A 22998-nucleotide genomic window follows, 5' to 3' on the forward strand; every position below is an offset into this window, starting at 1 on the left:
CACTGGTGATCTAGAACAAAAAATATGAATCCCTCTCAAAGCAAACATAGACTACAGGTAAGTGAGTAAATCATACCAGTAGTGCCTTTAAGTTTACAGTAAGAACAGTACATTACATGGATGTTACCAACTGATTGAAATCCTAACCAAAGGAGAACAGCAGCACCAAGGGAACCCACTGCCAGGTCCACCAAACCATCATCATTCATGTCCATGATGCCATGGATGCTGCGGCCAAAGTACTGCAAGCCAGGAGCCAGATCTACAGCTGCTATCCTCTGAGAAACAGGCAGAGAAAGAAACCTGAGAACACGCACAAAGATCACCACAACAGCTGCCTGATGGGCGAAAGACATTACAAAAACGTGTTTCTCTACACATACTGTGTTTTGCTGTATTTGAACTCAACTCCTCCAGTTGAACATACCGTACCTGCTTGTATTTGCGCAATATTCTGTTGTGCTGGCTGAAGAAAATGTAAATAGCTCCTTTGTGGTCGTCTTCCAGGGGAGCTCCCACCACCAAGTCATTAAAGGCATCACCATTCAGGTCAGGGACTGGAGCGAGCGCAGAGCCAAAGCGAGCGTTCTGGACGCCGTTATGGATTTCCAGCGAGCCTTCAGGGACAAAGCGATTCTAAGGGATGAAGTGGAGCATAATAATAATTGGGTCTAAAAATAAAAACAAAAACTTAAAGTAGAAACTTATGTTTTTGTCTTATTCTGAGACTAATAGAGAGAAATATAACATTTACAACATTGATAAAAGCATTTATGTTAATTTTTTTATCTGTTCGCATCAGCTGATGTGTTTTTTCTACTTGAATATTTTAAACATCTGGCAACAGAATATGAGGAATTTTACATCTGGATTACGAGAAGCTAAAGAATGCCATATAGCTTTGGTATATTTATTTGAGGTTCTATTCTCAGCAAGTGTTAGGTCAGATGGAAAATGTCTACGTCTTTGAAAGCAAATGCCCGACTGGAAAACCTTTCAAGAAAAGCATTCTGGTCCAAATGGGGCCAAATACTCGAGTCCATCACTAGTCGTGCATGTGATTGTTCCACCTGGCATCACTGTTGGGTTTGTAATATGATTTCAGGCTGGCAAAGGAAACATGATGATGGCTTTTTTCAGCTGAATAACTGAACTGGGAGTTGATTTAAGAAGGTCGCTTTTGTTTCCGAGCTACCTGATGTGTGCAGCGTTAAAAAAAGGAACTAATAGAAAATGGGGGATGGAGAAAAATACATAGAGCACAGTTTAAAATTTGAAACATATGGTTTGTGAGGAGGCCACAGAGGGTCACAACCAGACTGCAGAGACTCTGGAGTGAGTTAAAAGTACAACCTCTATACAGTGAATGGAATTTTATTCTTGAGCAGCTGCTGAGATTTTATTTAGCTTTAGATTAGTTTGAAAGCTCAGTGTTTAACTAAAAATTACTTAAACATTTGAGCAATTATTTGTTGTGACTGCAGAACTCTACCATGCAGCTGCAGTATGTCATTAATTAAAACAAGGCATTCTTCTGAAAGCAAAGGCAACGGCAACAAAAAGCAAATATCTTTTGAAGCAAAGGCTGTGAGAGCAGCATCAGAGTTCCCATTCTGCTGCGGATGGCACCATATTAACCCCCAGTATCATATTCTCTATAACCACAGGGACATATTCCTAAACCAGTGTGTCCAAGTTTTAATATTTTTCCAGAACAACATCGCTGAGCAGCATCTAAGCATCACCTCAATCACCCACATCAGGATTATTAATTACCCTGCACATGTGGTATTTCTGTCCTAATGGTGACAGACATTTTTAAAGAGTGATTTGTTTCCATCTTTGTTGTGTTTCTGACTAAAGCTTAGCCTGCCACCTGTGATGTGGTTTGGGCCACTCTACATATGTGAATACCTCCACTAGCCCTGTTCAGTGGATGCACAACAGCTGAAGACATTTATTATTCCAATGAGCAAGACAGACCGGGAACACTTGGAAATTTCCTTCTATTAAATAAAGTTCTCGCCTCTAAAATGGTTCGCTGGAAACAGGCTTAAAAGGAGCAGAATACTTTCCTGTTGAGTTCATCCTACACATTCAACAGCATCTGCACACTGGCATGGCAGAGGTTGCTCACTCGCTCTTCACATTTGTTCTGGACAAGGTCATGTGTCAAATGTCTGCATGTAGCATGTCACTGTTTTACCGGTGGACAGACAGCAGCAGGCTCTGGTTTAGTGTGTGCTACCAGAGACCTGACGGGTGTATAACTACTGGGAGAGACTGGAGTTTGAGCAGGTGCTTTTCGTGGTGGGTTGTTTGGTCCAAATGGTTACGGCCTGTATGTGTGAGGCTGGGTTGTTTGAGTTCCTATGGTACCTACCTGCTCTGTCACCCTGTAGATGTAGACCTTTCCCTTCTCCAAGCCTCCACTGAAAAACATCGGTGCTGCCACCAAGAGGTTGTCAGTTATTCCATCTTCATCCAGATCCACAGGTGCAATCTCACTTCCATAATAGGAGCCAATCTGAAAGGAACATATGCTCACCATCAGTTCTGAGCCCGTCATCCCTGACATGTGTAATCTCTTGTATAAATTATTGGTGCTTTAATAAAAGTGTGGATTGGAACAAACTGTTTGCTGACCCACATTTCAGTAGGTTTTAATGCTTTGCTATTGATCTAAAGAGGCCTTTGAACTTGAATATTGTTAGCAAATGGTGGCCTGTGCTGTGTCAAAACAAGCGGTCAGAGTCCTGATGCGCTGGTACATGCTCAGACTGTGACTACAGATGGAGACTGGACCCGTCGCAGGAGCAGATGGAACATCATCAGTTGATTTTCAGATTAGAAACATCTGCCTATAAAAAGCCTTTTCCTCAAGAGTTTGGGAATGAGAAAATTTAATCTTACAACTCAAGAAAACATCTGCTGTTCTGGATGAGCTGTTGCTGACAAGGTAAAATTTAAGGCTGCTGCAGGATCACTTTAGGCTCAGCCTGAGGAAGTACAGCGCAACCGTCATTAACACACAAGCACATCCCTGAAACGGTGATCGTAATACACAGCATATATCACTTTATACCTAACATGTACTGTAGACAATGGATAATCCTGCATGTCGTGATGCTTTCCTTGTGTATGCTCCTTAATTATATACGCCCGAGTTTAAAAACCTTTCAAAGCTACAGAGTACCTACAGTACAGTAGGTCTGGCTGAGGCACTGTTCTGCTCAATCGGATGCTCTTTCTTTATTTCCTTTAGGATCTCTTGGAACTGTCTTTGAGGTAACTAAAGTACCCATTCAGCACATTTCTAGTGTGGTCTGCTCTATAAAGTGGTATGAACCCCTCTGTTTGTTTGTGACGCTCTAATCTTAGCACCTGCTTGGTAAACTGCTGTAGCTTATTAGCTAATCGTCAACAGGCTGGCAAGTTAATGGTAGTCAGCCACAATGGGCTCTCTGAGCATCTGGCCCTGTTAGTTGTCCATGCAGTGGAACACGAAGACTGTCTTTAATTATGAGCTTTTCTTCAGCTAGGTTTAAATGGAGATGCTCTTGTACATTTACCTGCTGGCCTTTGAGGGAATGCAAGATGGTGAGGTTCCCTGAGTTCTTCAGCGTGAAGATGATGACTTTGCCAGTGTGGTTGAATCGTGGAGCTCCGGCCACTAGTAGACGGCCGTGTTTGGCTGACACCACAGACGTCACAGTATAACCTGGTTATGGAAGACACATAATGATTAGTTCTGCTCCCGTATGAAGATTAATGCAAAAGTAAAAGGGAAGAATATTATATTATTAACAAATGGATCTATAAAGGCCACAGTGGAAAAAAAAATAATTTTAACAGCATAGGCACAGTAAAGTACAGCAATAAATGAAAAGTACAGCAGCAAATCAAATCAACTTAGGTTGAGTTGGCACAATTCAACACTGTACAGGCAGATTGGAGTAATAGGTAGGGTTATTGTATATTGTATAAATATAATATAAATATTTTACAGTTTTGCACAAATATTGCACAAAGTAAATGTCTACATAACCACTGATGGTTATCAGTTGTGGTGTGGGAGGAAGTGAACAGTGTTGACTGCATAGTCTGATCGCTGTTGGTAGGAAAGATCTACGATATCTCTCCTTCACACAGCGAGGGTGAATCAGTCTGCTACTGAAGCTGCTCCAGAGCAGACAGTGAATCCCCCAGTGGGTCAGAGTTCTGGTCCACGATGGATGTGGGTTTAGCCAGGACCCTTCTCTCACCACCTCCTGCACCGTGTCCAGAGCATAAATCAAGTAAAATTCCGGATGGTCATATTCTACTTGTATTGTCCAACATTTTGTTCTGTACTAAAAGTACATAAAAGTAAAATATTAAATTTCATAGCAAATTTATTGCAGTTGGAGGATTTGAAACTCCAGATACAAAGTACGTAATTTTCTGCTTTCTCAGATTTCTTGTTTCATTTCTGTTTTTTTGCAGTTTTCCCCACAAACAAAATTCCACTTGGTCTTGTATAGTTTTCCACCTTCATCTCTGATCCTCACATCCCATTTTCTCAGCTTGCCTGTCCAGCATTATGCTCCCACCTCATATTCCTACTGGTTCTAGAAAGGCTTCCAATGGCAGCTCAGAGGAAAACCACTGATGATTTGAGCAGAGATCTGTGGTGGTGAAGAAAGGTGGACTGATGACGAGGAGCATGAGAGCAATAGGAACACTTTATTGAGAAGAGCTGAAGACCGGACAGGTGGTGCTTTAACACACCTCCTCTAACTGGGCTGCTGTACTGTACATCTGACTTATGTAAAGGTTTCTAATAAGGATGTAGCTTCTCTTTTTAACTGTTCTGATTTAAGCACAGTAGTTACTGAATACTTGACATTAATCCAACTATTAGTTCAGGTGTGACTCACCCAAGTAGGCACCGTGGTTTTTCAGCTCCTCTGGGAACTCTTCTGTGTAGGACGACTTAGGAGGCACCACCTTCCCCTGCCGGGTTTCCTTCAGCACTGCCCCATTCCAATCATAAGCTCCAACAGCACCCACAAGAATGCCATCCTGTAGGAAAGGTGCATCACAGAACCTTTTACACTTCATCACATATTCAAGACTCGTTCTCTTCCAACTGGTGAATTAACAACACAAGTTGAACAAGTCACAAAGCTGTAGAACACTGTCTCACAGAAGCCGCAGTATGCAAATAAATCTCAACCTCAGTCATTAAATCACTGCTAAATTCTGATCAGTGTGTATTTCTCCTCCTTATTAAACAAAGAAAACAAACCACCAAGCGCAATGGGCTGCAGACACCAAGAGGAAAAGAGGCGGTAACTTCTGTCTGCATGTTTCACCATTCTTTGTAACGCTGACATTATAATTATAGTGTCTTTCTGCATAATGACCTCATTTTTTTCTTACCATATGCATTATGCCAACAACATATTTTCCAGTCTTCCAGCATATGCTGGAAGACTTGCGATTCCTTCCTGAGAGATGGAATTGAGTGCTGACCACGCTTACACTACGTCACTGTCTGACACGAGTGTTATGCCATTGTGGTTCTCTGTTTTGGTCAAAATGGTCTCCATGGCAAATGAATGAAACCCCAAAACGGTTAACATAAACCAGTGACCTATTTCTGCTGCAGTTACATAGACTGCATGAGCCTGAACTCCTCGTTGAGGAACAGGCCACAACTGTAGATCTACTTCAACAAAAGTCCGGAGAGTAAATACACACTCTGAGACCAAGTCATGTTCATCGCACATAGAACAGGAATGTGCTGTGAAAAATATTTTATAAGCTGCACAGTTTTACAAATGCATACGCCAGCTTCTATACATGCTAATGCATGTGACGTCTGTATAGTACAGCATATGACACAATCAGCCTCAGAGTTGGCCCACATAACATTTAGCCAAATCACCTGGGCTTTCAGAACCCGCTGCTCCCAGACATTCTTTCCAGTAGGTTGTCCTACTCTTATCAATTACAGTGGAGCTGGGGAGACAGTATTGAGCATCATAAGTTTATGTATTTATTTCTCCCTTGACACACTGTGAAGGTGAACTGGAAAGTCAAAGTGTTTGCATCTGGAAGGACTCTGAAAAGAGAAGAATGGAAATCTGAAATTGGTATAATTAGTAGGTAGCGTGGATGAGATGTTCCTAAGGCCCCTCCAGCCGCATCATGGTGAAAGCCAGCGCACCTGCAACTGTTCCTACAGTAAATACAACCAAACGACCGTCAGAACGAAAAGGAAAAATAAACTATTCAGAAGAAAAACTGTCTCTGTCTCATTCGAGCTTCTAGCTAATATGTTTCCCTGGGGAACAAGTGGTGTCTCATTTCCCATCACTGCATGGTTAGAGTGGAAAGAGGTCTGTCTCCTCTGTCAGGGGCTTTAAATCAGGATGACCTAAAGCTCTTGGGGCCATGCAGCAGGCACCTCAGGGAGGAATAGAGAATGAAAAAATGGCATGTTGTGGGGAGAAGTTATGATGCACCTGAAACTGAGAAAGTGTGTGTTGTTCTGCATGTTGAAAGATATTATGAGACAACCTGGTGGCAGAAGTCAGTCTCACCTCAACATTGTGAACGGAAAAACCAGCCTGAGACATCTGGAGGCCAAAGGCAGTCCCGTTCTTACTGGTTCCTGTGTAAACAAGCCAGAGTTCAGACCGACAGTGAAAACAGAGAAACCTGACCTGCCAACAACAGCTATGATCTTAGAGTAACAGGACTGAAATTAACGTGTGAACATGTCGTATTGTAGCTCAGCTCATATTTGTCTATGCCACATGTCACTTTTCGCAGACAGCCGTTGACAGGATGTAGGATTCTAAGCTTAACTTGAATGCATTGATTAATAACCTTCTAAACTGAAGATGCGTTCCCCAAGAGCATCCACAATATCCTTCAGCGCCGACTCGTCTGTCACATTAAAGAAGTGTTTGTCATCTGGGTCACTGGCGATGTACTTGATTTCATTGAGGAAGGCCTCTGGGTTAATTCCTCTGCGGTTGTAGTAGCCGAGGACCTGGGACCACAACATCAGACACTCACACGGCGCACAAGAAAATGACTTGAATGTCAACCAACTTTAAGAATCTGTCATGTTTCACAGGCCAGTAACAAAGCGTCCGCTCGCACCAGGGGAGGTTCTGTGCGTACCCAGCAGTGGATCATTTACACCTTAAACTACTCCTCCACTGAGCTTATGTTTGGACCTCTTTCAGTGTTTTTGGATCAATTCTTAACTTACTGTAGCTCTTTAGAGACCCGCTTTAACCAAACTCCATGAGGTCATCTCATTAATGTTTATGGTGTTTCAAAGCTGCACAGGAAATTTATTAGCCATCTGAAAACCAAGTGAAAGCTCATAAAGTGAGATCCCATAGTAGCTCTGGCAGACTCACAGCAATAGCGTAACGAGTGATGCCATCCTTCTCGCTGTCCTCAATGGCCTGCTGGAGATCTGGGCTGTCATGTGACTCTCCGTCAGTTATCACTATCATCACCTTCTTGGCTCCACGGCGGCCTCCTTGCTTAAAAGCCTGAGAACTAGAAAAGCATGCTGATGTTCAGTACAAGCCTTGGAGGATGGGGAGAGGAGTAATGCTGCTCATCTATTGAGCTGCTGATCGAGTACCGTGCTACGTTGATGCCGAGAGCTGTGTTGGTTTCCTCGCCGCCCCGTTGGTGGATGCTGCGTGCTCTTTTCACCACCTCCTCCACTGACTTGTAGTCACTGAGATTGAATTCATGGACCACCTTCTCCCCATACTGAACAACTCCAACCTGCCAGAGGAGAGCCACAGTGATGATAGTATATATTCTATGGCCTTGAAGTAAAGCCAATCAGTACAAACTACAACTTTGATTTCGTTGTTACACACCTGTATTTGACCTGGTCCAATGTAAAACTTCTGGAGAATGTTGATGAGAAAAGCCTGCACCTCATACCAGGGGTAGATGGAGTTTGAGCCATCGAGAACGATCACTATGTCCATATAGGTTTCACATCCTGAAAGACATTTGAAGATGAAACTTAATCATGAAAGCAAACACAGAGAAAACAGATGTGCATAAATTAGGAAAACACTAAGAACTGTCAATGAGTCTTTGTCGAAAAAGATTCTTTAGCTCTTACTCTGAAAAGCAGGCGCGATCGTCCTGGAGAACTTGAAGCTTGCATTGACTCTGGAGCAAATGCCTGTGCTGTAGTAAGAGCTCCCACACTCATAGGACCACAGTGGTCCACAGGCCTGAAGCATAAAAGAAAACATTTTTGCATTCACCTCAGCACATTAGAAAAGTTATGGCTCAAGTGCTCAGACAACTTCCATGGGAAGAGCTGAGGTACGATAACCGTGTAATCAAAAGGCAATCTTGTGGGAAAGTTCTGTTTTTCCATTTTGACTATTGCCATTTTAATAAACGTCGCCCTAGTTGGTTAAAACATTCTGCAGCAAGAGGCTATTACTAAACTGCTAAAGCAAATATCTGAAGAAGACACATCAATCGAAAGTTGTTCTCACCACAAAGCTGTTGTCGTTGGGGTTAGATGTGAGCGTCATTCCCAGCCTCATCTTGTCCTTTCGCTCTGACACGTTGGTCAAAGATATCCTTCCTTGAGGCAAAATTTATCTCATTGAGATGATACAGTATTTGATACCCACACTCCAAAACATGTACCTAAACACATGCATCCTTCAGAGCTGAGACAGGAGATTCCGCATCTGGCACTTCTGTCTGGGCAGATGTAGATGTTTAGTCGACTACGTTTCATTGCCTACCTAACCAGCACAACACGTGTGTACTGCGTGTGCAGAAGCATGCGAGCTGTGTGGCACAGCTCACATATGGAAGCACACATAAACCAATAAAGAATAGCCAATCGTGGCGTTATTGCTATTGTGACCGCATTTCTGTCTTGCACATGCCACCATGACGCCGACTGAGAAACACACAAGGAGTTATTGTCCCTGTTAGTGTAAAAACAGAGCGGTTACCTAGATTGAGCTTGGAGCAAGCGTTGCCGTTAGCTCGTTTGCTTAGTGAGCATTTATACACGTCTCCCGTCTGGTACGGCCCGTTCATTTCATACGGAGCCCCCACTAACAACCTGCAAGACACAAACGTTACAATCAGTATTACAACCTGCTTTGTGTCATCTATTCTCTGTCACAAGACGCGTCCTCGGTTCTGTTTAGAAGAGGGGTGTTTCATTCTCTCAGGAAGAAGTCTGTGCTTACAGGGCTGACATCAACCGTTTCAAACCTCTGTGTACACAGAAGTTAACTGAGAACATTTAATAGAGCATATTTTGTCCAGGACCACTAGACTTCACACAGATACAGTAAACACTTTCACACAGTCACACCCAGTCATTTATTTTTGCTCAATGAATAATAACTTCCTTATTTTACAAGCCAGTGTTATATCCTGGTGTGCTGACCCACCAGCTGATCAAAGCGCTAGTCTGTCCTCAGCAGAGAGCGAGAGCCACAGCTCATGAACCCTACTGACTTCAAATTTCTGCCTTTCTTTTTTCAAGTTTTATTTCTATGACCACTGTAATTACAGCTGAGGAACAAATGAGTCCAGAGCATGGCTGTTTGCAATGTCTTGCTACCTTGTCAGTACATATACAGTAGTTACCCAGGAATGTTGGTCGACAATCCTTAGATCGCACAGTGGTGTTCCCATTAGAACACTTAAAGCAGCAAAGTTGTCTCACATAATTAAGAAAATAAAATCAGAGACTTTTGTTATTATAGACCGGCCTAGGCATCAGACTTTCCTTGTAGAGCAGTGGACATTCTTTTCAGGTGACAGAATGTTTTCAAGAAGTCAGTCAGGCACTTGACTTCTTGGTGGGTTTCCTGTGTGGGATCAGTGAGGTCTTATAAATGTCACACAAAAGGTTTTAGATGACTTGATGTACTGGAGAATATAAAGTCATCCGGTGCATTTAGCTTCAGACTGATAGCTTCGGGACATACAGACCTTATGGGGGGGCCATAATTCAAATCCATTTTAGAGATAAGCGCAATTTAAACCCGAATAACATGTCGTAAAAAGGGAATTAAAGCTGTTTTAGTTTCCACTGACAATCCTCTAGGATCAGTTGAAAATGCTTTCATGCTACTTGACTGTGTGCCATTTTATCATTTGATATACAGTAGTTAAATACAGTAGCTACATATCCAGACTCAATGCAAATAATGTCTTATTGCTCAGACGATAATCAAAGAATTAAAACCTTTGTTCATTTGTTCTCAGCATTTTCACTTTAGGTTACATCTTGACTGAATTAAAGCATGTATTATTCAAGAAAAGGTGCATCCTAAACTCCTGCTTTGATAAATACAGTAGGTCTACAAGGAATTTCAAGTGTGCAGAAAAAAATCCCAGGGAATGCAGTTAGCAAGAAAAATAACTCCCAGATCAGCCGAGCCCCAAAGGGAAGCCATTCGACACCACTTTATAGCAAAAGCAGACATCGGCCAACCTCCTGCATGGACCTCTAGGTCAAAGACTCGCAATTAAAGAAAGAAAGAAAGATCTTCAGTTTAAGAATTTATAGGTTAGACTCATGAACCCTGCAGTTTCAAAAATGGCTCCAAACTCCCAAAGAAACACTTGCGTAGCACATGACATAACTCGATGTGCATGACTTCTCTGGGAATCCTACGGGTTTTGGGAATTTTAAGCAAATTTATTGTGTTATTGTTGCTGTTGAAGTATGCACTTTGTCAAAGCCACCGTTTTTCACACGTAGTATTTAATCTATTTCATGAAATGAATTAGCAACAGCAGATAAGAGCTGACAGTCAGACCAGGAGAAAGTCTGCATTCACTTTAGCAGATCTTTGAAAAAACGCTTCATGAGTTCATCCTAAAAGATGCTTTAGACTGAAAAAGAAGCTTTAGACTGTTTTACAGTGATTCACTTCAAAAGTCAAATGGACCCATCTGCTGTTGCCATAAAAGTCGTTATCCTGCAGCGTGCTCTCAAAGATACTGTTGCCTCTAGATTCTTTTATGTCTTCCATCACAGGAATAAATTATTGTACTTTTTTAAACTGGGTTGAGTAAGTGGTAGGATTGTACAAACTCCTGCTTCCTGAATACTGAGTTCATTGTTTGGTGTTATGTGGCCTGCTGGATTTATCTGTAGAATTAGGCAGCTGTGTACATTAGGTATGACATATACAGGGCACGCACACAGATAATTGAGCACTGGTTATGGTTATACATTTCACAGATGCAACTACGTAAAGAGGAAATGTTGTTTAAACAGCCCATCACCGCACATCAAACAGCAGCTCATATGGAAGTAAGCGTCAGTGTTTTTGCTCCTGAGGCCAACTTTTAACATCTCACAGACTCTGGAATTCATTTTACCACTCGGGTTCCAACAGAGCTCATATTTTCATAGCTATTAATATTATGATTATTACTCCGGTTATTGCTGTCCCCTGGCATAAGAAAGCAGGTCAGGATACAGCTACCTTGATGAAAAGGGCCCATTGTTTGATTTGAGTTGCATGTCTGCCTCAGGTCTGAATCAGAGGCTGCACCAACGGTCGTGTTCACCAGCTCATTAGGGTCAAATGGCGGCACCAGGTGCATTATCACTTCACGGCTGGAAACTACTTGACCCAATATGCGCTTACAACCATCGTTACAGAATCTGAGGGTTTGAGGAACTGCCATCATCAAGTCCAAGCTGTTATTAATGTGGTAATGTTTTTTATACTCAAAAGGAAGAAACATATACGCTGTAAAAACCACATCCTTGTCCCAAACATGACTGCGTTACTCCAATGTCACGCTTGCTCATCACATTTCAGTCGTCTGTACTGTATTATTAGGATGTGTGTTCTTTTGTAACGCTGCCTCATAAATTGAGGGAACCATAATTATCACTTAATCATTTTCCAGAGCTATTTATTGGACATAACAACTTTGCCTTTCAGCATTGAGCAGCACAGACATTGACACGATTATACAAGACTTTGTTCAGAGATGATTTAGAAATCAATTTTTTTGTTAGAGAGAAGACTAAAGGACACTTGTGTGAGGCTCTATAGCCAGTATTACTCTGTCCCTGCACCATCTGATGGATTCATTTGGACGAAATGCAAATTAGCGTTCATCATACCAGCTAAACATTAGCACAGTGGAAGATGCTGAGTGAACTTTGTTTTTCTTCCCAGCTCAGGAGGTCTCAAACCACTGCTCTTTGTAGCTTTTCACACTAGTAAAATAAAAGAAACACTATTTAGGGCCACTGGTGAAAGACTTCACAGAGCCCCTGTCGTTCCTTCTGGTGTGCAGCTCGTAACTGAGCGGAGGAGTAAAGGTCAGGTCTCCAGTGAGAAGACCTGGAACAACTGTAGAAAAATAAACAGTGGAAATCAAAAGTGGAGACTTCTGTGGTGCGTGGCTGAAGTATGCAGGTCTGACGAGCCCATCAGGTTTAAATACTCAAGGACTTTATCAGCTGAACGGGATGTAGCATTTCCTCAGCTCCCCACGGAGCGTCTGCTTCGTAATGCACAGTAGATGGAACTACACATTCCTGACGTGTGGCCTTTCCTCAGCCTGGTAGCTCATCAACAGTGGTCATAGACATACTTGGCAAAGATGTATGAACTTCTGCATGTGTCCAAAGCCATAAATGGTTAAAGTTGCACAATTTGAGTGTTAATAACAAACTTGATGAATATAAGCCTTCTTTTGCACATATTGTTTCAATATCCGAGATACACAAAAACGCTTGTAAATAACTTCTCCAAGAACATTTCACTCAAATCAACAAAGATTACTTTGTTAATTTGGATCTGTTACATTTAGCTGGACGCCTGTCTTGACTTCAGGTTCGGCTCATAAAAGGTATTTTTTACGTCACGTTCCAGCTGTGATCCTGTTTCTATCCAAACACAAAGCTGAGGATTTTGAGAAACGAGACAAGTCTGGAAAAGTTGACAGTGCTGCAGTTTGGCACAAATACTCAGGGGCAACATCAGTAAACGTAACGATTTAAATCCTCAGTTGTGATGAAACCACTTGAGGGGAAAGTGGGGGTCATACTGTGAAACATAGAAACATGGTCTTTCAAGACTAATAGTCTGTGTATTACCCAATCATCAAACATCAACGAAAAGGATACCCTGAGGAGGGGAAACTAGAGGAGTCAGCACAGGAGCTAAACCAGCAACCCTACGCTCTGGAAACTCAAGTCATCTCTGATTCAGGGGTGAAGATAATGAGCAAACTGCAAACAAACGGGTCACACTCACAAACGTACATATTTATTTGCAGGGACTGAGACTTTGAGCAGTGGGTTAATAGCCATCCTTTGTTTTATACAGGACTTCGGTGTAGTTTTACTTTATAATGATGTTAATCAGTCCGCTTGTTTTCCTATTAGGCTCAGATTCTGTCACATTCCTTAGTCCAGCTGAGAACCGTCAGACCATGCGTCAGATACACACTCTCCCATACGCACACATGCAGATAACCTCGCCTGAGCATGTGAATAAACACATACTGAACACTCACCGACGCCCAGTACTGTGGATAGTCATTATTATTATAGATTTAAAATGTACATCAGTTGGCTTAAAACTGATAAGTGTAATGAAAAAAGCAATAATTGACTTTTTGAGAAATTATCCAATACAAGTACATTGCGTACTAGTTGGTGACTGTTTTAAGGTGCTTATTAATGCATATTTGCATACATATGCATATATGCACATTTGGTCAGTGAGTGTTTGTGACAGCAGGATCACCTCAGTCATTAACCACAGCACCACAACAACTCTCAATCAGTTTATCATGCTTTGTTTACTTTAAGGCTTTAAACAGACGTTGTGATCTGTGATTTTATTGGCAAGCAAAATACAGTGATTTCACCACCATGTGCAATACTTTATGCTTTTTTTATATAAATAAAATGCTCTCTGCTAGGTCCAACTTTCTGCCTGAGGGCGACCTAAGATTAATAGCTTGCCAGAGGGACAGTAAAAATAAATCAGTGTTGGCCAGCAATATCAGTATAGTTACTGCTTTTACATTGGTCACTTTGTGCAACAGCTTATGAGTTTGGATGTGTGTGTGTGTGTGTGGTCTAAAAGGGAAAACGCAAACGTGAGTGTTTAAACAACTGAGCTGGACGCTGGGTAATAGATGAGGCTCCATTGTGTGGATGCACAAGTTTACCTTCTGTACTGTAAAACCAATCATGCTGTAATCTACTGCATGTGGAGGTGATAGTGGGTGTACGGTGAAGAAAGATATGGCCTTTTAACCATCGTTTTACAACAATCAATCTTGTTTCAAGCTTTAAAGAGACAGGGTGAAAACTATGGCCAGGTGGTTAAGTTATTTAGAGGCCATTAGTCTCACAACTGAGACTAGAGAAAGAGTCAGCTTGTTAATAAACTGCACACAAGATAATTCTTAGAAGTGAAACATCACAAATATTTGGATAAAGCAGAAGAAAAAATGGGCATATTAAAACAGAAATGAATGCTTAGTACATGACCCCCCCACACACCACACACATGCAGAAGCACAGCTGGAACTTGGCAGTGCTCTCCTGTACCACAATTCTTGAGATTAGATTTTGGGAGATGCCTGAAACCGGTTCTGTCTACCACACGGTGCCAGCTGGCCTAATATTAGTGCAGGTAGTTTTTGCAAGCACAAATAATCAGAGAAAATTTCGCACACCAGAGGAGTCACACAGTAGATCATGATCTTCTGAGAAAGAAAAACTACAAACCTGACATACAGTAAATACAGATCTACTTGCCAACACTGACATTCTGTCAGCGTCGGAGCTTGTCAGCATGTGTTTCACAGTTGTGATGTACTTAAACGCTTAACATTAGTCATAAATCACTAAGGTGAAGTCTGGCAATTTTACAGAAGCTACAAACATATTGTAAATCGCAATTCAAAATACTGACAGATGGATGTAATTCAAATACTCTTGTTGGAGCTGGACGTTAGAGCTATGTCAATACGGAATATTTTCCAGTTGCTGACAAGCTTTGCAGTCCAATATGCAAATATTACTCATAACAGATTTTACTTTATGTTATAAACAAAGTCATAGATATGGTTCTCAACAGGCGCAGAACATAAAACATAAACATTTCTTACCACTTTTCTCCTCCAGCAGCCACATGTTGCTGAACCGTGTATCCAAACTGGGCTTGTTTAGGGCCTTTGATGATCTTGTGTTTCTTGGTATCAATATTGAAGCATTCATGGCATCCTTAAAGAAACAAGAGACAACACAGGACAGTTAGCTTCAGGGGCACACGGTATTGTCCCAGCAGGCTTACAGATGTGTGTGCTCAGACGTTTCTATTAGCAACATCTGGCCTAAGTGTTAAACAGCAGCAAGCTCATCCTTACACATGCTCCGAAGAATGTCTACTCTGTACTGCGTGTGTTTGTCCTCTGCACTAGTCTAAACACACACTTCCCTTTTAAGGTCCCAGCCAAGAGCAGCTGAGCTGTCAGTCACGTTTGACATCCTTCATCAGACAGAGCCAGAAAAGCGTTGATCCAACAGCTTGGCACAAACCAGACAACTGGTATTTTTAGGAAATTAAGCAACAACCACAAACTGATTTTTGTCAGGTTTGGACAGCAACTAGATTAAGGTTTCTATTAACAAAATAAGTCAGATTCATTTACATCCAGGGCAAGCTGTAAAGATGTTTATACAGGATTTATACATCTTTTCCACTATACAGGTCAATCCCATTCGATTTCCTGCATCTGGAAAAAACATCATCTTAGAATTATAACTGCAATAATATTGTTAAAAGGACTCAGCAAGTTGAGTTTTAAATGATTAAGTGTAAAACTGTACAGACCATGGTATTCAAAAGTAAATCTATTGAGGTGTTAAGATTCAAGAAACAAGCTGAAGCAGGAAGGACAGTGAATTATTTATTGTTGAGTGAGACACGGGGAGTTGTTTTGTAGACAATTAAATTTACAACACAGTCTAAATATCAAGTGTTTTCTCACAGCTTGACTGGCACAGCTGAGCAGAGGCCTCAGATTTTAACAAGCACAGAACCCCCCCACTTCTCTCGTTTGCACACTTTTGGGTTCACTGTATCCCTCGAGCTAAGCATCCCCACTCACTGCTCACTTCCCATCTGTTGGTCTGTGGGGTCACATCCAGCTAAGTGAGACAGTTAAATGTAAGCAACGAAGTGAAGGAATGTTCAACAAAGTGCGACACAGGCTAAATGATCCCACAAAGAATGACTAACTTAAGACAGTTGCAGAGTTGGGTTGACTTGTAATGATGTGAACCACAAAAGCCTGGCTTGCATAACTGTCTAATTCATGTCAAGAATTCCCAAAAATGTACTTGAAGCAATTTGTACCATTTGAGTTGAGTGTTTTACAAATTATTCAGGCCTGTGCAAGATTTTTTTCAGTAGGCAACAAAATATTCATCAACCTTTAGAAAAGCATTAGTAATTATGCCTCTCAGCCAAATCGATTCTCTCAGCGACTCTCACTTCAACAAGTCTACACCTACAAGCAGAGATAAACACAGTCTGATTGTCTGGATGAATGTTGACCCTGAATGAATCACACAGCAAATCTGAATGTGGGAGTGATGTCTTTGATGATTTTGTCAGAATGATTCACAGTATTCTGGGTGAACTTCCAGGTGAAGCTACTTCTGCAGATTTTGTTAACTAAACAGTAGTATTAAATAAACAAGCTATTTTTCATTTTAGTCACAGTTTGAAATTATGCAAATATAAACATTGTGTGAACGGTCACACACCAAGAAGTTGTATCATTTGAATGAACCTGGTCCTGTGTAGTGGGAAGTTGTCTGCATTTTCTACTAGATCATTAGTGAGTATTTAGGGATGTCTAAACAAAGAGCAAACCAAATATCTACTGTATTCCCACTAGCATGTGAAAGTGGCTGATGGTACTGGAGCTGCGGGTGGTGACAGAGTGGGGTGACAGCCACGGTGTGAAGTCATATACACCATGTATAGGTTCTACCTCAACTGCAGCCATAGACCGTTTGTTCTGTTCCTCAACAAGCTCCATTAAAATAAATGGACCTTTCTACTGTGCAGACCCTTCATCTAAATATTGACACGCTGTTCACATTGCTCATTTCCTGATGTAGGAATGATTCATGTGTTCAGCTGATTTCTGAACCTGCCTTCAAACATCCTCCTAAAGTTTATTGGGAAGCATAAAACGGGTGACAGACGGCAGATTGTTGGGAACAGACAGGTCTGTGAGACATGAATAGAAACCAGTAGGCGGCTTTCAGCAGTGTGATATAAAATCAGAACAGTGAGCTACCGTATGATCACTGAGTATGATTCTCCAGGAACGGACCACAGAGTATTGACATGGAGCAGCTGGACTGTGCAAACCGCTGATCTTGAGACTTTTTCTATAGAAATATAAGACTTTTTATGATACATTACGATAAGGTTCAGGATGTCTCAATATACTGTACATAATGATACCCTCATACTACTGTTCATCTATAGTCATTATTAGTTCTAATATATGTATTACTGTATACGCATTTAGTAGATGCAGCTTGGTGTCTTCACCCGACTGATGTTATGTGACCAGTAGCATGAGATTTAATAAATATGAGAACAGAGAAAACATTAAATCTCAAAAGCAACAGAATGTTCTGTTTTTGCCGTTGTGGTTTTGCATTATTATCGTTTTCTCTGGAAAGCTACTTGACAGGAGACAATATACTTTCAAGCATTTTGGCACCTTTTATCACTATCACGCTATGCCAGTGTAAATACTGTGGGAGGCACACAGTATCTGAAACCAGATGTTCCCAAAAATAACAGCCAACTGGACACAGTTTTGAAAGTGGTAACCATCTGAGCTAACAGGGATCAAACTAAGGCTCAATGTGTACGAAGTCTTGCTCCCTGATAGATAAGAAGGGAAAACACAACAGACTTACAAGTCAGGTCTGCACCTGCTCTATACAGATATAGAATAAGGCTCAGACATTCATGCATTATATACATTGCATCATCATCATAGCTGCACGTTACTCACAACAACTGCAGATATTTTATTAAGTAACGATCGTCCACCAGCTTATTCTGAAGAATGCAGGGTCCTCTAGTGGACGGAAAAGGTTTTAATGTTGAATCCAGTAATTCTTTAGGTTACTTTAGGATAATGGAGGATTGCATGAAAAAAGCACTGCCAGTAAAAATGGATATGATGCGAGAACAGCTTCTGAGTGTCTCACTCATTAAGTAAAAATGGAATCCCCCTGTAAAACACCTTCTACAGGTGTAGGAGCTTTGTTTACTTTATCCTGTCAACTCAGTCTGGCACAAAAATTTCACGTTTTACTGTTGTCATTTTTTAGTATAGCATTTGCTTAAATGATAAATGACTGATATAATAAGTAATAAATGTTTTCTGGGATCATTGGTCCAATTGCTGCAGCACTAAATCACAGTTTCCTTCTGTATGTACCTGAAAGGACATTTTCCAAATCAATTCTTTCTTCACAGACTCCACATCCAGAGTGGCCATCTTTTTCATTATATACTTACTATATATATATATATATATATATACACACACACACACTGTACTATACTTATATACTACTGCATATCTACATGTATGTGTTGCTTAGAGCTCTGAGGTCAGAAGTCACCTGGCTTGATCACCCACGGTCTCGTTCCTACATCCTGTAGATGTGTTACTGCTACAGTGATTTTACTGGTAATTGACCACAGCTCTGGCTGAGCACCAACAAGTCTGCACTCACTGGAACCTTGACGGTGAAAAAGGAAGCATGAAGTTCACAAAATAACATGTCTGCTTCCAATGAGACATGGAGCACCTCTGTAACTGTGGGGAGGACAACAAATCCCTCAGTGAAACCACTGAGCCCTGTCTTCCTGCCTCTTACCACGATATAGGGTCTAGATGCCAGGGTATGATGTCATTCACAGAGACAGTCACTCATTCAGACATCACTCTATGTTAAAGTTCACTATATGCTTGTACTGTACATATTCATTTAAGCTGGAACTACAAAGGTGGCTTATTATGCTAAACACTCCAGCCACTTGTGTGGAACCTCACATTCTAACTTTCCAGTTGCTGCTAGAGTCAAACTACATCTTGATACACACAAAGTCCATAAAGACCTTTTACTCACCCAAGTGCTGGCTGGAGATCCAGAACAGGAGAAACCAGTAGTACTCCATATGTTCATCAGTGTGTGCGTGTGATGACTGCTGTCCTACTGTTTGTGTGTGAGGCTGGGGCAACACGAGTGGCAGCCACGGTTAAAGATCCCGCTCTGATGGATTCTAAGTCCAAGCTGAAGTACTGCTTGTATTTTGTTGGGGTAGGAGGAGACTGTGGAAGGAGGAGGAGGTTCACTCTGAGTAGGCAGGAAACCTCTGTCCTACACACACACACACACACACACACACACACACACACACACACACACACACACACACACACACACACACACACACACACACACACACACACACACACACACACACTAGCTGAACTCAGTTTGAATTACTGAAAACCTAAATGGCCCCTCTTAGGGCAAAGGTTTTTTTTTACTTGCTTAACATTTTGACTTTGTAGAGAATGTGCATTTGGATGTGGAACGTTACTGTGTGCGTGAGTCAAATATATCAATTTTCACTTAACTGAATTTAAAAAGCAGGTTAATATCGAGACGTCAAAGTCAGGGTATCCAGACTGACTTTGTGGAGTAAGTAAGCTAACACAAAAAAAACATACTTTCCAAAAATGGTGGAAAGGTACACCTAAAAAAAACAAGGTTCTGTGCACATCAGCAGCTTCAATAATCATTTTCTCTCTGCCAACCAAAGACACGTTCTGCCAGAGACAAGCTATAGACCACGGATGCCATCGTCATGGTGCGACCACAAAATAACCAACGGCTTAACGGCGGGACACAAATGTGCGGTTGGCATGTTACCTCATCCCCCTGCAGCTGAGCCATCCAGTCCTAACTACTCCATGTATAATGATCCCGTTATGTAATAGGACATAGTTTGAGACCATTAGCGCTCCTTAAATTCAATTGTGGTCACCTGGTAGATCTCCGCTTCACAACTTAACCGCTCTGTATCATATTAATGCACATTTTTTCTTCACATAAGCCTAATTTTCAGCTTGGTTTGCAGAATGACTTTCATATTGCAATGACTATGTTCGAAATAAAAACATCAATATTTGCACTTTCATTATAAGCTACTTTGCGAATAGCTGGCAAATGCTGTATGTGTTTTGACTTTCAGGAATGTAAATTACAATTCCTTTGACAATGTTAATTCCAGTTTTCTCATTTTAGACTAATGCTTCAACAGTGGCATGTGGCTGGAGCTCACCTTCACAAAACTTACCTGTCCCATAAAAGCCATTCAGAGTAAAGAATTATTACTAGATCTTAATCACAGGTTCCTAAATAAATAAATAAACTCAAATGTGTCCTGTAACGTCCCCAAGAACACTGACAAACAGTCAATACATGAGCATGTGAGCATTCCTTTCAATACAAACCAATCACAGATCTTACAAATCATGCCAGTGTTTGCACTAAAACGACTCGGATAACCGGACCTTCAAAAAAAAAAAAAAGAATCAAGACTTGCTTTCATTAAGGGTGCTTAAAAGCTCATTGGATCACTTTTCTTTAGTAGACTGCTGCCCCTTTTTTTCTTTCAGGTCAGGAAATTAAGTCCAGCAGCACGGCTCGTGTAAACACCAACGGGCCAGGTTCCTGAGGTACTGTAGGTGAGTCAAAATGAGTCCATGATAGAAATAGAGTGAATCTAGTTCTACTTTTTATATTCCTGCAGAAAAATCTATATTTTTGACATATCCTGACTTCCTGTTGGCATAATATCATTGTGAAGCAGCAGCAAATCTAAAACTGAAATAAAGCATTCCCCATTGCAGAGGAAACCGAGCAGTCGTATGGGTTTGGCAGTCATAATGACATGAAAATGTGAACAACATGAAAAGTTTCATAAGAAAAATATTTTCTTCCAGTATTGTGGGTGCAAACTCACAGCTAAAGAATCTCCCACTGACAAATGACAGACTGAAGACAAACCTACAATTATGATTAGGGCCGTTGTTCTGAATACACGCTTTGTGGCAGTGCAGTTGGAGGGACTGGTTTAAAAGAGACAAGAGGTGGGCAACTCTCCCTGCTGCACTGCTGTTAACCTAAACTACCATGTAGACATTTAGCTAACTGTCAGCAAGGGAGGACCAGAGGTGAACAAAGCCAGCGTGGAATATCTCAGCTTTCCACCTCCTGCAGCTCATCTAAGCCACACAGAGTCCCACTGTGAAGCAGGCTCTAAAACCAATATTGAACAGGAGCTGCACATACATCACCTTTTCAAGGCCTTTTCCAAAGCCATACCACAACTGCAAGCAATTACCCCAACCACCCCGGGATTATCTGTTTGTGGGCAATGTATGGCCTTCTCCTCAGGCTAGAACCTGAACGCTGTCCTCACGGGATCAGACGTAAAGAAGCAGTTACCTCCCATCAGAATCAGGCTGGGTGCGAACAGTACCTGGCGCTGACAGCCGGCATCCACCACCACTGGCAGCGCTGTCATCTGGGGTCTGTCTGAATGGCTTCTGTCTGAGTCAACAGTCAAGGTGCAGAGGTCTGAAGGTTGTAGGTTTTTCATTGACCAAACAGTACAGTAACTGTGTTGGAGCTTGTTGACCCCAGAGTTTACTCTCAGTATTTACTGCTTGAAGAGACACTATCTGCAGCACTAATAAGCCTCTTACAAGCAAGCTATACAGTACGTGCACACAAAGCTAACTAGCTTCTGAAGCTAACTAGCGTCTAAAGCTAACTACTGTAGCGTCTGAAGCTAACTAGCGTCTAAAGCTAACTACTGTAGCGTCTGAAGCTAACTAGCGTCTGAAGCTAACTACTGTAGCATCTGAAGCCAACTAGCGTCTAAAGCTAACTACTGTAGCGTCTGAAGCTAACTAGCTTCTGAAGCTAACCATCATCAGGTAACGGCACAGATAAGGCCTAAGCAAAACGTCCAGTTTCCTGACAAATGACTGTCCTTGAATGTTCTTTTTACAAGGTTGAAATCAATAATATAAGTACGTGGATGTATTATTTTATAAGCCTTCAGCAAATATGACACTATAATATTTCATCTCTTCTTCCCGCTGAATTCATTCCTCAACCCGCCTCTCAGTTTTTAATTGGTCAACACAAAAGACGGACATCAACATTTACGACACAGAAAACGAAGATGCATTCAATAACTATTGTAAACGTGGGCTATCCTAGTTCCTTCATCCAGAATGTTTTTTTTCCAGAAACAAATAAAAAAATACATTAACAGGAATTAGGGACACTCTGATGTTGTGAATGTAATGTAAACAAACCAAGCTGGACGCTACATCGACTTCAGACATGGGTGCCTTAAAAAGAAACTGTTTGGTGTCAGACTGACCTTGAAATCCAGAAATTGCAACAATTCAAAATATTTAAAATGCCTCATTAAATATAAATTAAAATGAGAAAAATTCAAGATTAAACAAAACACCACTTGTAGAAAATACAACTTTACAAATATTATCTACAACACACATGTTAGGACTGATGTGTAGAGAGTGTTTCATGCCTTAAATCAAAAGCTGGCAGTAATTATTAATGTTACACAAAAGACTTTTGATTTTAAAGAAAAGCAGACACAATGCGCTGCCTGTATCGTTTTCACTTGACAAGACCAGCTCTCTTCACTGCTTCTTTCATATCAGGTCTCATAGGATGAGCTTCCTCAGTGCAGGCAACAATATGTGGGAGTGTTCAGTCGTTTGCACAAGTGAGACTTTCACCAGAATCTCAGA

The 22998-nt window shown here is 41.3% G+C and overlaps 1 protein-coding gene across 4 annotated transcripts in view; it reads right to left on the bottom strand.

Moving 5' to 3' along the window:
• The window catches only part of itga11a (integrin, alpha 11a), a 30784-nt gene extending 8458 nt beyond the window's left edge, over positions 1–22326 (bottom strand). The window contains exons 1-16 of one of the 4 annotated variants that reach the window (XM_029144974.3): positions 21687–22326; positions 19262–19464; positions 15193–15307; positions 9021–9133; positions 8547–8638; positions 8159–8273; positions 7905–8032; positions 7658–7806; positions 7425–7569; positions 6880–7045; positions 6591–6661; positions 4920–5064; positions 3573–3721; positions 2384–2527; positions 433–636; positions 148–278 (exon numbers count right to left, since the gene is read on the bottom strand). In XM_029144974.3, coding sequence (XP_029000807.1) covers positions 148–278; positions 433–636; positions 2384–2527; positions 3573–3721; positions 4920–5064; positions 6591–6661; positions 6880–7045; positions 7425–7569; positions 7658–7806; positions 7905–8032; positions 8159–8273; positions 8547–8638; positions 9021–9133; positions 15193–15307; positions 19262–19310 — 1916 coding nt within the window. In that variant the 5' untranslated portion in view covers positions 19311–19464; positions 21687–22326. Of the gene's footprint in view, positions 1–147; positions 279–432; positions 637–2383; positions 2528–3572; positions 3722–4919; positions 5065–6590; positions 6662–6879; positions 7046–7424; positions 7570–7657; positions 7807–7904; positions 8033–8158; positions 8274–8546; positions 8639–9020; positions 9134–15192; positions 15308–15450; positions 15470–19261; positions 19514–21686 lie in introns of those variants that run through there. The other 3 variants (XM_029144973.3, XM_029144975.3, XM_041070106.2) reach the window with 3 other exon arrangements.
• Positions 22327–22998: the final 672 nt, after the last annotated feature.

Source organism: Betta splendens, chromosome 3 (assembly GCF_900634795.4).
Source record: "Betta splendens chromosome 3, fBetSpl5.4, whole genome shotgun sequence".
In the NCBI taxonomy this organism is placed as follows: Eukaryota; Metazoa; Chordata; class Actinopteri; order Anabantiformes; family Osphronemidae; genus Betta; species Betta splendens.